At 46.6% G+C, this 16,872-nt stretch overlaps 2 protein-coding genes across 2 annotated transcripts in view; one reads left to right on the forward strand and one right to left on the reverse strand.

Moving 5' to 3' along the window:
- LOC8031598 (ATP-binding cassette sub-family A member 2-like) overlaps positions 1-10,416 on the forward strand; it is a 68,187-nt gene extending 57,771 nt beyond the window's left edge. The window contains exons 13-19 of the mRNA XM_040213781.3: positions 318-443; positions 2,202-2,474; positions 3,719-4,197; positions 4,656-4,843; positions 6,073-6,246; positions 8,669-8,882; positions 10,222-10,416. Coding sequence (XP_040069715.3) covers positions 318-443; positions 2,202-2,474; positions 3,719-4,197; positions 4,656-4,843; positions 6,073-6,246; positions 8,669-8,882; positions 10,222-10,416 — 1,649 coding nt within the window. The remainder of the gene's footprint in view (positions 1-317; positions 444-2,201; positions 2,475-3,718; positions 4,198-4,655; positions 4,844-6,072; positions 6,247-8,668; positions 8,883-10,221) is intronic.
- A 5,659-nt stretch (positions 10,417-16,075) lies between these two features.
- The window catches only part of LOC8031599 (diuretic hormone receptor), a 57,883-nt gene continuing 57,086 nt past the window's right edge, over positions 16,076-16,872 (reverse strand). Inside the window, exon 12 of the mRNA XM_029984548.4 lies at positions 16,076-16,327. Within this exon, the coding sequence (XP_029840408.2) occupies positions 16,076-16,327 (252 nt within the window). The remainder of the gene's footprint in view (positions 16,328-16,872) is intronic.

A 16,872-nucleotide genomic window follows, 5' to 3' on the forward strand; every position in this document is an offset into this window, starting at 1 on the left:
TTATACTCGCTACAAATATTCGTGCAAAGACTTGCGCGCTTCATCTATGGGGATAAAAACTACTGCGAATATTACACTAACTAAGAAAATCTAAATTAGCATTCCTTCCTAAAATGTCCTCTAATCCCGTGACTTTTTTTTTTTTTTCATTTCTGCTTCAGTCGAACATTACGAAACCAACTTACTATCCGTGAAAGCACGAAACTTATACAACTGCACCTGTCTCTGCGCTCAGCGAAAAAGCATCTCAAAAGCAAACATCAATGTTTACAGTACACGGTAACAAATACGACTTCTAAAGTAGCTTCTCTTTTCAGCTGCACTTCTCATACTGGTACTTGTATTCTCGCTCGTCGGCATATCAACGTCATATGCTGTGGCGTCATTCGCCAAGAGTGCAGCGGGCGCCTTCACGTTCGTGGTCCTCTTCTTCTTTTTCGGAGGCAAGTACTCTCGCCCAGCTGCTTCCTTTGACGCACGGTGAAATTCACTCATTTCCTCGAAGTGACTATTTGACGTATTACAGCTGTAGCTCACTCACTACAACTTATTTTCTGTCTCTGGCACGGACGCAACAGAACACACACATTAAAAGAGACTGAATTTTACGGTAACTAGGAAGATTCCTGTTGACGCAACATTTTTAAGCCAAACTTTTACATTAGAAAAATGCAGCCATTATAAAACACCATGCATACAATTTGAACAAGCAACGGTGTAAAAACGAGGGAATAAGTCTTTTAAAGAAACTCTGGAACCCTTCTCCTCACCTGCTTAAGCTTGGCACTCGCATTTAACTAGTTCGTGAGGGATCTGAGTTGTTACACCGAGAATGTGAAATGCCGGTCTAGATGCACAACAATTATCTCAATTTTCGGCTCAATTACTTTCGGAAATTATTCATTCGTCTGATCTTTTTTTCTCGGATTGCTAGGGTTGTTACACCGCATGCTCTGATTCTGGGGTTAAGCAAACCTAATGTGATTTTTCACGGTGTAGGCCGGTCGTTGTCCATATAGATAGCAATCTGGCCCTCAGTAAACTGTGGATTCCGATCGCCTTTGAAATAAATGCGTCCCACACTTCATCAGGCTGCTCCTTAGACAAATAGTTCAAAGAGAACCTAGAATTAAGAAAGAGAGTAACTGAAACAGGGAAGAGAGAGTTCGCAATTCAATGGCGGACGGAGCAACACCGTGGGATGAATCCGGGGCTCCTGATTGGTTTTTCTTGAGGCACGTCACAAATGCGCGGCCCGCCGGCAGCTATAGACACGGTGCCGACGGTGACTTCTTTTCTAACACACGTCCCCCTGGTATACACAGTAGAGAGAGGAAGGAAGGGGGGGCTCGAGTTTTGGGTAAATACGCCCCAGTGTTTCACGCGTACACGGATGCCGCCTCGAGATGGAGATACCGCCTCGAGAGATTTGCTTGCTGGCTTACGGCCCCCATCGGAACCGACCCTTCGTGTTGTGCTTCACCCCACGCACGCGGATTATTGTCACGCGGCCGATGCCTTTAGAGCTCCACGCCGCGGTGGGTGTGTATGGGGATTGTATTCGCTGGCCAAAGCTACCGGTGGTAACCGCCAAAATATCGTCCACCGCCATCTTGTCGGCCGCCTTCGTTCTCGGCAGTCGTCACATGGGACGTCGCTGCTGTCAGCGTTCCTGCGTTCACTGTCACGAGCCGTCTTCTCTATCTCAAACACCAAACAGCGAACGCGAAAGGCTCATTGGTGTCTCCTGCTCGCCAAAGTGCGCGTTCGCGAGCGTGCGTGGCCTTCTAGGGAGGAGGACACCTGGTGGAAACGCTGAAGAAAGCTCGGAAACTCTCGCGGACGATCGACGCTTTCGCCTGGACCTCGCTGCTTCGATCGCAGACGCGGCCCATGCACACATGCCCCTGATGAAACGGTTGGAAACGCTCTCAAATGTAAGCGCACTAAAGCTGCGGCCGCACTGCTGATACACCGTACCAAAGACAGGCTGCATTCAATATGAGGCGTGCCTCATTCATGTATGACTGCTCTGTCACATTGGTCAGACAAAACCCTCCGCAGACCTGTTCGAAGCATAGATAAGAATAATGCAAAGATGCTTTAAATATGCTCTAGGCGCATTGTCATTGTGTCTGCAGAGGACCTTGTCATTTTGTACGATGTGGGAGCAGTGTGGGTTAATGCTGGCTCGCTTCCAGGTGCGACTCCCCTCTTCGTGTTTATGGTCCTGATGATGCTGCGAGTCTCCGAGGGCCTGCCGTCACCACGCTGGATTCCGCTGGCCCTTCTGCCGCTGCCGCCGTTCACGTTCCCCTGGAGCGTCATCAAGGTTCTCCAGCTCGACTCCGAGAACAGCCACTGCCTGCGGTACAGCACCACCAAGGTCGGCGACCTCTACGTGCTGGACATGTTCTGCGTCGCACTCCAAAACGGCCACCGATTTCCCGGCGGAATCCACTACTGCTGCGAACGTGAGCTCGACTAAAGTTACTTACAGACTCGCGAACTGTCGATATTCTCAAACTATACGATAGGTGACGCTGTCGTTCACTTGGAAGCTTTCGCTAGGTGGCACAAAGTCACCGACTGATTAAAGAGGCTCACCGTGTCCATTCATCCATCCAGTGTCCTTGTCATATTAAACTTTTCTTTAAGTATGAAGTGTTTTTAATGTTACTTGCCAATCCCAAAATTTTGTCCATTGGTGCATTTTGCGCTAAATTTATCGGGGAAAATGGTGTGACGGGATCTATACGTCAACTCAGTTTACCCGCTAAATGTAGACGGAAAATTCTCGTCCTGTGGCCAAAACATCAATTCAGTTTTCTCTGTATATTTAGCGGCGGAAATCAACGTCACGTGACCTCACGTCACGTGAGCCCCACAACCCCGCAGTTTCCTCGCTAAATTTGGCGGAAATATATGTCACGTGACATACCAATCACTTCATAACTTTCCTTGCTATTTCTCTACAATGCATACATTATAAGGATTCAAAAATAACGGTCACTCATACTTTCTTTTAAAACAGTCATTACTGGATTAAGTCTGCCAATAAAACAACCAAGGTGCTATCGAAATTAAAACAAACGTCACTGCATGCAATCTTTATTTAAAGCTATATGCAGCTACAAATGAGCCAGGGTCACGAATCGTCAAGTACCGAAGGAATTTAGCGCTCAAAAGCACTAACATTTCATAAAGCTAGAAATACCACAGTCTAAAAAACAAATCTGGTCGTAAAAGAACTCTTAGCGGTTCTTTGGCTTGTCCATATTTTGCATCCTAAAAAGCGTTTTTGAGCGCCCCCTAAAAGGGTTCTTCGCGACAAACCTATGAGGTCTTCTTTTAAGCTCTTTTTTATACGAAAGAGTTTTTCATCACCCAGATGCCTTTCTAATACGTCAGGGGAAAATAGTGCTTGAGGCGATTTCGTACTTCACAAACTGAGAGTGTTTTTGGGGCGTCGAAGAACCTTTCATAAATGGACTTTTTGAGTGCAGAGACATGGAAAGTAAACTGGTTAACTTTCAACATTTTGAAAACCCGAGACTGGGAACCAAGACAATGGACAGCATACAGAAAGGATGTCCATTTTCTCTGTTCGTTTGTTTCAAGTTTTTAATGAGTTCAGTAGTTCTAGGTGCTTAGGCGCGCCTGTAGATTAATTCTTCTACGTCTTGAAGGGGAATGTCTTTCCTCTTCTGTTCCTTAGGTTACGCATCCAACTCAACCGTTGGTGTGGATACGTTGAGTCCTTTAAGTTTTCACGAAGCGGGAGTGGCCCTGGAAATTCTGGTCATGGCCGCCGAAGGAGTCCTTCTCTTCGCGTTTATCGTCTGGAAGGACTCGGGCCCGCGAAACGTCTTCCCGTCTTCCAGAAGCAAGAAAACGAATTCTAATGGACACCTTGACGCGGACGTTCAGAGGGAGAAGGATCTAGTCCAAGATATGCGTGTCCAAAGCCAAGCACTGGTTCACACGATGGTGGTGGATGACTTGCACAAGGTGTACGGCTCCTTGCACGCCGTTCAGGGTCTCAACTTGGCTGTCAGATCGGGAGAATGCGTGGGCTTGCTTGGCGTCAATGGTGCCGGAAAAACGACCACGTTCCAAATGTTGGCCGGACTGTTGCCGGCAACCAGCGGGGACGCCTTTAGGAACGACGTTGTGCTCTCCAAGCAGCCAAGAAAGGTACAAATCCCGCTTTGCGTATGAGAGTTTGTGATAGCGTGCTAGATTTTACTCGGTTACCTTCCGTTTATTTATTAACGATCCCACGGGTTTACTCTTCAGCCCACTGCGAATGTAATTGAAGCTGAATTGAGGAGCACGAAAAGGGAAACTTCGGAAGTCTCGAACTCGCAGCCGGCGATTTGCTAAGTGACAGCTTCTTTGTGAGCTAGAAGAAGCTACTTCTCTGATCTAACTTAGCTCTCTGAAGTTTCGGAGAAAAGTTTAAATATAACTGGATTGAAACTCGTGGTATACAACCAGCATGTTTACAGCCTAGTTCGCGTCCCGTTTTTCCTAAACCCAACAACTTAATATATTACTCTTTATTGAATACTGGTTTACTCTTATAGGATGTTGGTTTTCCGAATAATGTCTCTTTGTATACCTACAATTGAACTTTTGAAAACGCCTTGCAGTGGCAGTCCAACATCGGCTACTGCCCGCAGTCTGAGGGTCTCCTGGCAAAGCTGACTGCGTTCGAGTTCCTTCGCCTGTTCGCCTGTCTGCGCGGTGTACCGGGCTCCGACGTTGAGCTCCTTGTGGCGAGCATAATCAATGTGGTCAAGCTTGCTGCACACGCGCACAAACGATGCGAGACCTATAGGTGGGTCGACCTTCTGATCGTCCGTTTGCAGAAATTCGTCAATGCCTCGTCATAATGGCCAGTTTCACCACGTATTTTTGCCAGTTTGTTATTCGCGATTTTAAGATCCGCTGCTGCTTAGCGTTTATTGCGTGTGGCAGTTCGCATAAAATGCAAGATGCTTTTGTGACTATTGCTCAGACGTTATTTTCACTAATATCATTCTCCGCGCCGTTGGGATACAATTACGCTAAGCAAAAACACCGCAGAACGTTTATCTGGCCGATTACAGAGGGCGCGTGGAGCGAATGAGGAGGGCCAAAACGTAGGCTCTTAGAAAATGAGATCTGAGTGTATGAGCATGCGAAATGACACGATAACTGTCCCGGCGCAGTTCCTATATCCAAAACAAACAAACTTTTTGTTCGAATAATTCGATGGACGTGTTTCGTAAATCACGCTAATTGGACTACCAATTACTTGCGCCACTGTTCTGTTCGTGTAAACGCAGTCTGTGTAGCGCTCTGTACAGTCTAAAAATGCCCGTGAGTATTCACTGCTCTGAGAGGGTCAGTCGCCGAGATCTACGGACTAGAGAGCGCGCGAGAATCGCATGGGCGAACTAACACCTCAAAAGAGAGCACTCATTGTGTCGTTTCGCCTGTGCAACGGCGTGCTCAGTTTAAGATCGTAGACTTCATTAAGGCGAAAGCCTTACTTGGCCCACTTTCGGGAAAGGCCGGCGGCGTTATGCCCCAAGATAAAAAAAAACGCCATCAAGAGTGTCATTGAAATAAAACACAAAGAAAAGCACAGCAACGCAAATGCTTCGTCATGGAAGCCGTGGACCCGGCAAAGGCGCCGCTCCTGTGCAGTGGGGGAGCGTCATGTCACCGTCGGACGACAGCTCAAGCAAAAGGAAGACACACACACACACGAATACAAAACCGGCAGAAACAACTTTAATACCTGTAGACACATTACTCAAAGACATTTCACCCACGGGACTATAATGCTTTTGCATTCCTACACGTAAGCAGTCTTAGGTGTTTTCTAAGAATTTTTTTTTTTTTTTTTGTGGATTTCCATTCTTTGTGATTGGTTCATCACATGCAATGCGGAGGGGCAGAGCAGCTAGAAATTTTCTAGAGCGTATATGTTTTCTCACTATCGTAGCGTAGCAAAAGGTGTGCTCCAAAAGGTATGTGGATCGCAGAAAGGTTGTCGACTATTGTCTTCGATGCTTCCAGCGGAGGCAACAGGCGGAAACTGTCCATTGCCGCGGCGCTTTTGGGGCTCCCAGGCCTGGTGTTTCTCGACGAGCCGACGGCGGGAATCGACGTCGTCGCCAGGAAAGACATCTTCCGGGCCCTGGAGAGAATCAAACGCGCTTCGGGGGTCTCCATTGTCCTCACGTCGCACAGGTACGCTGTGGACAACTAGCGTGCCGTGTTTTCCTTAACAACCCGATAAACCTAGGAAATTAACAGTCTAGCCAGTTTTATCAAAATCGGAAAAAACCGAAAAAGTAACCGATTCCAAACTGTACTTAATTAAAAATAAAAAATAAAAAAGCTTTGTGGGAAGAAAGCATTGTTTTATGTTGTCCCTGTATGCAATCGCCACCGAACTGTCCGCGAGGCAGCTGCTTTCTTCAGAACCGCACACTTGTATCGTTTCCTACTATTATTCTAATATTGATAGGGACGTTTTCAAATTATTTGGAGAACGCGTATGTTCCCTCAAGGTTGAAAAATCCCATGTCCGTGCCTATTTTTTTTTTCTTTTTTTTTTTTTTTACAGCTGAAGTTTAGATTAATTTTCATGTTTCGTCCTAAACGAAAAATTCTAGCCAAAAACACCGAGGATGAGGGAAAAAACACAAAACAGTCTCAAATTTGCAGAAAATAAACCCGCGAAACATGGAATTCAAAGCATAACGAGAGGTTGATATGTTTCTTTTTTTATTTGTAGGAGGCAGTTAGCATTCCACGAAAGGAGTAGATAAGCTAATATGAGGAGAATAAAGCACCGAGGAAGTATTTCACACCTTCGTGGTGTTCACGTTTTTTCTTGCGACTCACATTTTCACATGTTTAGCGCTCTCACTTATATACAGGGTGTTATTTTTTATTCGAAACAGATTTATTTTAAAAAATCCGTAAAAGATGGAATGATACGGTTTGTGCAGGTGAGTTATACGGCCAAGGGGACATGTTGTAGGGGGCTAATCGTAACGATCAGTTGGCTAATTAATTAAAATTCGTTCATTAACTTTTTAATTAATGAAAATAGACATATGGTTCCAATTAGAAACTTGCACAGCGTCACCGAAAACCACTAAATCAGTCCTTTTCAGAAAGACTTTGAGCGCGTGAGAAGCGTAGTAGTGCACTAAAGTTACCGCTCTTTGAGCAGGTACAAGGCTGGGGCTAGATAAGAGACGGAAAAATCGCGCGGGCGCCTTACCGCAACCGCGAGCTTTGTACCTGCTCAAAGAGCGGTAACTTTAGTGCACTACTACGCTTCTCACGCGCTCAAAGTCTTTCTGAAAATGACTGATTTAGTGGTTCTAGGGGAAAAATTTCTCCGCTAAATCTAGTGGAAAAATTTCTCCGCTAAATCTATCGGGAAAAATGCCCCGCTAAATCTAGCGGAAAAATTAACCCGCTAAATCTAGCGGAAAAATTTCCCCGCTAGATTTAGCGGAAAAAATTCCCCGCTAAGTCTAGCGGAAAAATTTTCCTGTTAAACCTAGCGGAAAAATTTTTCTGGGGGGTCACGTGACCCCCCAAGGTCACGTGACCCCCACCCCCCGCCCCGAGAACAGGTAACCCTCAGTACCCTTCCCTCCTCCTCCTCAAGAGCTGCGCTCCAATTCGGTGTTACAGGGAGTTGTAAACGGCTTTCATTTTTTTTAAATAAATCTGTTTCGAATAAAAAATAACACCCTGTATAATAGTCCATTTTTAAATACATCGTATATCTTTGTTTGTGCCGGCATTTTACACGTCTCTGGATTAACAGATTTTGTAACAGTTCGCTGCTATAGTGATTTGTTAAATTTAGAACTTAGTAACAGGAGCATAACTTTGACATGATTCCCGAGCCAGTTTTGGGGTGAAACCAAAAGGCGAGAAGGACGCAAGTCAGAGGTTGGAGGAATGTCTAAACAATGTGAGAGAAACTCTTGCTCTCCAATCAAGGCGCACATTTTTTTGTTTCCCCGTCGCGTAGCCTGGACTCGGCGGAAAGGAATGGGGCGGTGACAAAAATCACCAAAAAGAACAGTCAGGTAAACAGTTAAAAATAGCACGACGCGCTCTCGGAATGTTTTATGGTCGATTATAAATTACCTTAATATTGTGTTTCAACTCGTTAAACAATGTTATATAATGATGTAATCGACATAATTTTCTTTTCACTGAGCCATAGCCATCTGCTTGCGTATACGATAGTGGTGAGCGATCACCACATTTTCTGCGCCGAAATGGACTTTTGGTAAATTCAGCGGTAATTCGCTGTTAAAGGGTGCGTTGTTATTTTTATCTAACAAAAATAATGTTTGTTCGTCTCGATGTAAGTGTTTTTTTGTTGTTGTTTCTTTTTTTGTCTGGGAGGTTACACAAATGATTGATTTAATCATCAAGCAGAGTCGGACTTTGTATCATTGAAAGATTGTGGTTGCAAGTTAGGTATCATAGAAACAGCAAATGATAATTATTGCACGCTTCGTTTTATCAAAGTTCTTCATGATTTTGGTAAAGCGCTTTTCCCTAGTTTGAGAAAATGAAATAAGAATTTCTTTCTCTCTCTCTCCTCTTTCTTTTTTTTTTTTTTTTCTAGTATGGCTGAATGTGAACTAGCCTGCGACCGCATCGGAATCATGGTGACGGGGCAGTTTCGGTGCTTGGGGACGCTGCCCCATCTCAAGTCCAGGTTCGGCCAGGGCTACGTCATGAGCGTCAAAGTGGCGGCGGGTGGTGACGTCGACTTCAAGATGGTTCGGGAAGCTGTTCAGAAGGTTTTCCCGAGAACGCAGCTCCGGCATTTTCACGGGGTGAGAACAAAATCACTACCACAGGGTGTCCCAAAAAACTATTACACTTTTTAATCGCATACATGAGCTATGCATCGACTAACACTCAGTTTCCACCCAAGTGTAGCACTAGCGGTTCGCTCCCTCCGAACCAGATGCCAAAGTTTCAGAACGAACTCTTATCTTATTCAATAGCTATAATCAAAGACATACTTCTGAATGGCGCAGAATACAAAGAACGGGCCCATTTTTCCCATTGAGAGTTTCAAAAAATCACCTATAACTTTTGATTACGTGATAACAGTTAGTTCTGGAACCTTGGCGTCTGATCCGGATCGCAACATTTTGACAAAGACTGAGAGTTCGGCGATGCATACTTTGTTCTGCGGTGAAAGGAACACAAATTGTTATTTGGAACACGGTGTACTTTGTTTTAAGTCTGGACGGAAGCAAACTGTCATAGGAGCTGATGGGACCACAGCGTCAAACGCGCTTACATACTGTTGGTCATGTTTGAGCACGTGTTCTATCACGCTGAACGAATCATGTACAAGCAACATACAGTGACTCGCACTTTTTACGCTTGAAAAGAAACGAAGTGTTGATCCTGTCCTCCTGTTGCGAGTTCACGCTGCAAACCAATTCCTACGCGCTTGCTTTCCCGCAGAATATACAAAAAAATATCAATCGCTACAATCTTTAATAGAACATTCAAAATATTGAATTCTGTGCGCTGCCATTTTTGTCTTCTGGGCTGTGGGACAATTCCTGAGCATGAGCAGTAACTCTCATACCAGAATATCCGACGTCGTGGTTGCCTTCACAGAGCAGTAACTCGGCCTTTTTCGGAGGAAATAAACGCTGGAAAAGCGTACAGGCAATGCAGATGCACTTTCTCAAGAATATAGAGAGCTTGCCCCAGCAAAACTTCGCAACCTAAGACGAACGCCGCAGATTTCGCGTCATAATCTCGAAAAAGCTGGGCTTTTGCTTCGAGAGAGTCGTTGAGTTGTCGGTCTGTGAGAGGAAATCTACTAGCGTGATTTCGATAAAGAAAAAAATATTCGAGAGAAAAAAATGGCGTTATGAAGAACTGTTTACATCGCAAAACCCTAGGCGTTTAAGTAGCAAACAAAACAATATTAGATACAGATTTCGTCAGAAGAATGTAACGCCGAAATGCACATCTGAGAAACATTAGTCTTAAAACCGTACGCAGTTAAAAAAAATTTGTGGGACTTCAGGAGAAAAAAAAAAGAGCCATTGAGTACGACCGCGTATCGAGTAGAGGTTTATACGCGGGTATACCTAATTCTAGAGTCCAACGTGCTGCCGATTCACAGTATATTTTTGTTTTCAGGGTAGACTCGAATACCTCTTGGAAGCCAAGATCCCGTGGAGCGAAGTCTTTGGGAAGGTAGACGTGCTCCGGCAGTCACTGCAGCTCGAGCACGTGCTCATCTCAGACACGACGTTGGAACAAATTTTCATCGGATTCGCAGACGCTAATCAGGGCGATCTATCTTCTATCATACCCACAAACGCGCTAACGTAGCGAAATCGATAAATCTATATTCTCTACGTGATTCACAAGACTTATTACACATATATAGTAGATCATTCTAATAAACTCGTTTCACTCGAATATTTTTTTACTCTTTCACTGTGGGAAGCGTTGTACATCCAATATTGCTGTTTCAAAAGTTGTACTAAGGTTTCTGGATGAAATCACAGACCTGTTTCTTTGTCGTGCTTTGAAACGCTTGCTGGACCAATAGCACATAGGATACAAGGCCTGTGCCTTTTCCCCAAACGCCATCACCAGTGGATCTAGGCAGCGCCGCCTAGTCTGCGTTCGCGTCTCCGCCGACGCGTCTCGCAGCGTCTCACAACGAGAGTGACGTTATGACGCGGTGACGCGGTGACACCAAGACGGACGCGTCTGCCGTTTTCCGGCGTCTCTCGGTCAGCTTCAGCCTGTCTGCCGTTTGGAAAGGGTCGAGGGTCCACAAACGATGACGTCATCCGCAAACGAGCCTTGCCTTCTAGGTTGCATTGACGGACGGTGTCGAATAGGCGGCGATATCCGGCGAACTTTTCCCGGCGGCACATTCGCTTTGCGCTTGGCGCAACCTTGTTCTGACGCCACGCGCAGACCGACCACCGCCGGGCGAGATCCCTCTCTTTTTTTCGCTGCATGAATTCCAGCTTTCAGAGAACATCTCATGGAACATTTCAAGAGCCGACGTTTCCTCTCCTCTCCAAAAAAAAAAAAAAAAAAAACGCAGCGTGAAAGACGATCCAAACAGATGAGAAGGGAGCTTTGTGAGGAATCGCTTCGAGGAAAGAGACTGTCCTGGAAAGAATGGCGAAGAAATCCAAATATGTGGAAGAGATTAGGAAAAGTCTAAAAAGCGAAGTTTGGGTCAGATTTTCGCGACGAAGTTAGCGCGAACACGACGCCCGTCCTCCTTACCTTGTTGTTTACTAAGGCGGTGAGATAGAACGCCGAATTTTGCCTCCCAAGTTGCCCATGTAGACAACCACATTGATATTTTTGTGACTGCCTTTCAGTTTCACCTATTGAGACCACAAGCCAAAAAATCACGCATCGTGTCTTCGTGCTAACTGTATCGCGATGCGTTGCCCGCACGTAATCGAATAGTTTAAATCCTTTCGAATCGTATCACGCGCGTGCGTTTCAGCCTCTATTTATTTTATTTACTATAGGCTAGTTCCTTCATTCGGATCCACAAACCTATAAAGAATACATTGTGCGTAGCGGTACTACTGTCGAAATAATGGCGATACATCGCAGAATCTGGATGGTCACGCTTAAATACTGAATACGTTTAATAACCCATAGAGGTGCATGAGCAGATGCGCTTCAACACTTCTACACTGAGCCGAAATGCATTTAAAATTGCTTCCATTTATATCTCATAGACCCATACACACTGTCGTGTTTGACTCCGTCGCGTCGAGAAAGGGCCGCGAGTCCTCGGAACACTCGTGCTTCATTTCAAACGTGGAAACCAATTCCAAAAGTAGTTTGGCACGCGACATACGAAGTACGGATGTCCCGGTTCCTCGCCGTCAAACGCATCTGTGTGTCTGGCAGAGTTGTACATAACGCGTTGTAAGTAAGGCGTTACTTCTACCGGTAACGGAAGTAACGACTCGTTACTTTTGGGGGGAAGGAACGAGTAACCTGTTTTGGTTACTTTTTGATGGAGCAACGAGTAAGGATGTTTAGTTACTTCTCGAGGGGAATGTGTATTACGCAAGCTACTCCATTTGGTTCTCACTCTAAATCACGCCTGTAAATTTAACAGAAAAAAGCGCCAAAAAAATTAAATAAAGATGCCCGTGATTGCGTTAAAACGACACAAAGTGTTTAAAAGGGGCTACTGCTGCTAAACAAATATCACATTCATCGTAATGAAAAAGTAAATCGTTAATGTTGAGCTGAAATATTGCATTCTCTTTGAATCTCAGTAACGAGTGACGGTTACTTTCTGAGGCAGTAGCGAGTAGCAATATTAAGTTAAACTTAAATAACGTGTCTGGTGTCTGGGCCTTGAGGGACTTAGTCCGGTGGCACTACGTTCACCCCGGACAATGACCTAGCTGGACTCCAAACCGGGTCCGGCTCCAGCATTTCCGATTCTTTTCGAAGCGTGGGCCGACCGCGAAAGAACGTGTCGGCGATAACGCCGCCACCGGCCACGCCGTTAACGGAAGTCCTGCCGGCCTCGGGTCGACTTCGTCACGTCGTTAGCGCACAAAGACCATCGACCACCGGAGCTCCCGTCCACCGCACGGGGGCATAAAGAAAGCAGATGTTGTGCTGCAACTTATCTCTCTTCTCTCAGCGCGGTTACGACGCCAACGCACAAAATAATGTGGGCAGATCTGGACTCGGGAGAGCTCAGTGTCCTCGGAATACCTCGCTTGATTGCCGCTGGCTGTTCGCCTCCCGATTGGGTCACGCCGTCGTCGACTGTCCAGCTTATCGCTGTCCGGCTGCTCTCGCCTAGTTTTTCGCAACTACTTTCTTTCCTCGTTTTACGGCTTCACGCGTCGGAAAAGTAGAGTTTCACTCGGTCGTGTCTTGGAGGTAATCCCTGCTGGCTCGTAGGAACTGCTGCAGGAGGGACTTCGCAGTTCTCTTACAAGAAGTGTGGAGCAGGCAAATTCCGCTCAGCTATTTACGGCTCGCTTAAATACGCTGGCCGGTTTTGGCGGCCGCCTTCAGAATTTGAGACTGACAGTTGTGCAAGACCGCACTTTTCAGTATAAGCTTTTATCCACCCTTTCAAGCTGAACGCTGCTTCGGAGGATATTGAAACATTCCCCGTCATCGACGATTTGCAATGAGGCAAATACCCATATATGCTTGCGAATAACAAAATACACTACATAAATATAATAATATGTTTTATTTGGAAACATTGCATTTCTTTGCATAAATAAATAAGTAAATAAATATGTAACACGTAGAACAAATTCTTGGAAAGAGCACTTCACACTAAACGTAGTAAAACAAAACACGAAAGTCCTTATAACGCATACCTTTCGTGGCTTCTACACTGAAGTTGATGTTAGGGTTGCGTTGTACCGTACATTTGTGTGACAACTTGGGTCAGCTTTGTTTCACAGTGATCACCTTTGTTTTACAATGAGACCTACAGGGATTGAACGTATTTGTGATTCGGGTTGTGCAATCATAATGATCAGATACGCTCAGAATGTTCAAAATTTAGAGCTGCAGAAAACCGAAAAGGTGATCTGATTGTCGTGTTGTTCGTCCGATTAAAAAACAAAACTACAAAAACAAGGGCGCCCCAGTGGACAAGGCTAGAAATTTTAATTCAAAAAGCGAAAACAAAAAAAAAATTCCAAGTTCATCTCCACATTTGTGATAGAAGTGGGCATATCTTACATAACAGCTTGGACGTTAATACGTTTAAAAGGTTCCACTGCAACATGGGAACGGCAATCAACACAGTTCACTTATTTTTGTATAGGGATCGGAGGGCATAACTAAGCGGCTCGCTCCTGGCAAAACTTTCAGAGTCAACATACTGTTCTTTTTCATCCGTTGATCCTCGTCAAAACAACAAACACACTGTCACTGTAACTCGTCTTGTCGCTTGATCAAAGCTGCATGGCAAGCGGTGTATAAAGACGCGTCATTCGATAGAAGCTTCCTCGAAAATCCCCGGTCGGGGTGCCCATCTGAAACTCCTGAAAAGATGCGAGGCTAAAATCACGTACAGAGCGCGACACCATTAGCACTGACAGCCGATCACCCGTGGTTCCTGTTTTAACACGCAATACGGGCTGACATCCCCGAGAAAAGTGCAAGAAAACACAACGGAAACGACTACGAGATGTGCAACACGTTCTTCAGAGGGCAATCTGTAATCAAATGTGGTAAACTGAAAAGAAAAAACGAAATTCTAAGCCCGGCTCAACGAAAATCGAACCCACGACCCCATGTTTGTGAGCTGCACTTTCCAACACTACGCCAATTAGTTGTTGCTGTTGCTGTTTATCGCGCGCCAATTCCTGGGTAGAGGCATAGCCTCCTCTATACTCACAAAGCCTGGCAGTTCGACGACGGAGCCACAGAGTGCCCGGTCGCAGATTCGGAGAGCGAGGATCTGGTAGCACAGAGCATTTCTCGGGGAACCTAAACGTCAGCGCACGGCTTTTCCAGCGGCGAGGACCCGAAACATGGTTTTCAAAACCGACGAGAAAAAAAGCGGTAGCGCGCGGGACGCGAGGGGCACGAGCGGATATCCCATCGCTCGAGAGAAGTGTGTTTCGGCGTCTCGCCGCAGCGGGGCGCCCGTCACGTGGTTCTCCTCTCATCCGTTATCTGCCGCTGTACCTTCACCGTTTCGGCGGTCGCTTCTCATGGCTATCTGCCAGGATTTGTCAGTATATAGGAGGCTATGGCAGAGGCTAGCTGGCTTTGTCTCTGCCACGGTGGTCTTCATAAACAGTCCAGACGCGAACGCCGGAGGCCGGAGTCCGGTGTTCAGCATTAAGCCGTTCAGCGTTCGCATTTGAGCAGTTTTAGGGGAAGAAACGAGAAATCTAAGACGCGCACACCATCGCAAAAAAAGGACAGAATTTGGGATGAAATAACGGGCTAATACCTAAAGAAAGTGCAGTGTACTGCACAAACCTCGCAGAATACCGCGGACGCACATTCTGTGTTTACCGAGTTTACTCGTAGAATCGAGATAAGTCGAGCTTTTTTTTTCTTCCTTTTTCACAACTAACAGTAATTTATAAAGCTGGTATAGTGACTGAAAGGATGAGGACGTCAGGGAGTTTCTTCAGCTGTTCAGCGCGAGGTTCCCACCTTCGATGGTGCTTGGGCGTCTCGTGCGCTTTGAGCGTGCACGCCCAGCAAAAGCACGATAGAGGGCAACGAGCGCGTTTTGAAGGCATCCCGAAAGAGACGCCCGCCGTTGCCATCCTGTCAAGGAATTCAACGAGCCCTTTTTAGGCGTCCATGAAGCAACGTCACCGGACGACATTTCTCTGAAACGAACCGTGTGAAACGAGCCCAGTTGACGCCAATCGCCGACGTAGCCCTCGTAACCAATCCATGCCAAGAGCGGGTGCCCCAACAATTGCAGGATAACTGCCTCAGAAGTTACTAGATTACGCGCACTTTCGTTAATATTGCGATTCTCCTGGTCATCGACGCAGTTTGCTTTTCATAAATACCCTGTCTAAGCAAAGTATAAAATGAAGTTCCGATGTCGCGTTTACAGTGTCGCCGTCCTGTAGCCGAAAGGGAGATAGATGATGGGCGTCCCATCTAACACCGAGCATGGCCGATACCACCTAGAAGACTAGGCCCGGGCATGACGTCATCATCGGTGGATCCCCGCACCAAGCGGCGCAAACACGCTGACGGGCAACGAGAGTCGACGCAAAGCAGCAGACGCGTCCGCCTTGGCGTCGACGCGTGCTAGCGTCACGCTCGTTGTGTGACGCTGCTGGACGCGCTGTCGACAACGCACGGTAGGCGTCGCTGCGTGCATCCACTGGTGATGACATTTGTGTGTGTGTGTGTGTGTGGGGGGGGGGGGGGGGGAGAGACAGGCGCGGGTCTTGTCTTCTAGGTGTGCATGGCTCGCGGCGCCAGATCGGATGGATCGGTCCCAGGCGTATTTTTCTTTTGGCGGCTAGACCAGGTCGTCCTTGAAGACGGGCTGTCCCGACGAGGCGTTGCTGTGCCTCTTCCAGGAGGAGTGGGAGCGGTTGTTGCCCACGCAGGTGGTGGTGGTGCTGAAGCTGACGCTGCTGCCCCGCTTGGCCGACGACGGTGTCCGGGCGTCCCCGAACTTGTACGTGCTCGACTGGCGGCTGTTGTCGCCCCTCCGCAGGGCCCTCATCGTCTTCCAACGCTCCAGGTGGTGGCGGATGGCCTTGCGTACCTGCCGGGGGCAGAGGGGTGCAAGTTGGCGCGCTTCGGCAACAGCTATTTGTGTTGTTTTTTTTTTTTTCATCTTGTATATGGCACATGTCAGATGGCAAAAATTACTTAAATTTAGGCGCAACATCGCGGAAAATTTTTCAGGTTGCATCCACATTCACAGCTGTCACTAGCAAAACAAACAAAACAAAAAAGACGTTCAGCCTTTCCACTTGGTGAAGAAGGAAGAGCAGCGGAGCTGTATTATCTGCCGCCATCTATAGGCGACGGCGGCAACCTGACAACCGGCAAGCCGGTTGTCTGCTTGCCGCCATTGCTTATAGATGGCGGTAGCTGTCCAGAGGGTTGTGTCGAGATTTATTTGACCACGGACACGAAACTGGGAAAACTAGCCTTTAACAGCTTCGCTGCAAAAAGACGAGTGGCCTCGAAGACTTAAAGGGACCATGGAACAATTTACTTACTTTCATTACATACAACTCAGAATCAATCCCTGAAGTTCATGCCTTACAAAACACGCATTAGCCTTTTCTCTTCCCTTCAACG

This window comes from Ixodes scapularis, unplaced genomic scaffold (genome assembly GCF_016920785.2).
Source record: "Ixodes scapularis isolate PalLabHiFi unplaced genomic scaffold, ASM1692078v2 PGA_scaffold5__190_contigs__length_132052651, whole genome shotgun sequence".
Lineage (NCBI taxonomy): Eukaryota > Metazoa > Arthropoda > Arachnida > Ixodida > Ixodidae > Ixodes > Ixodes scapularis.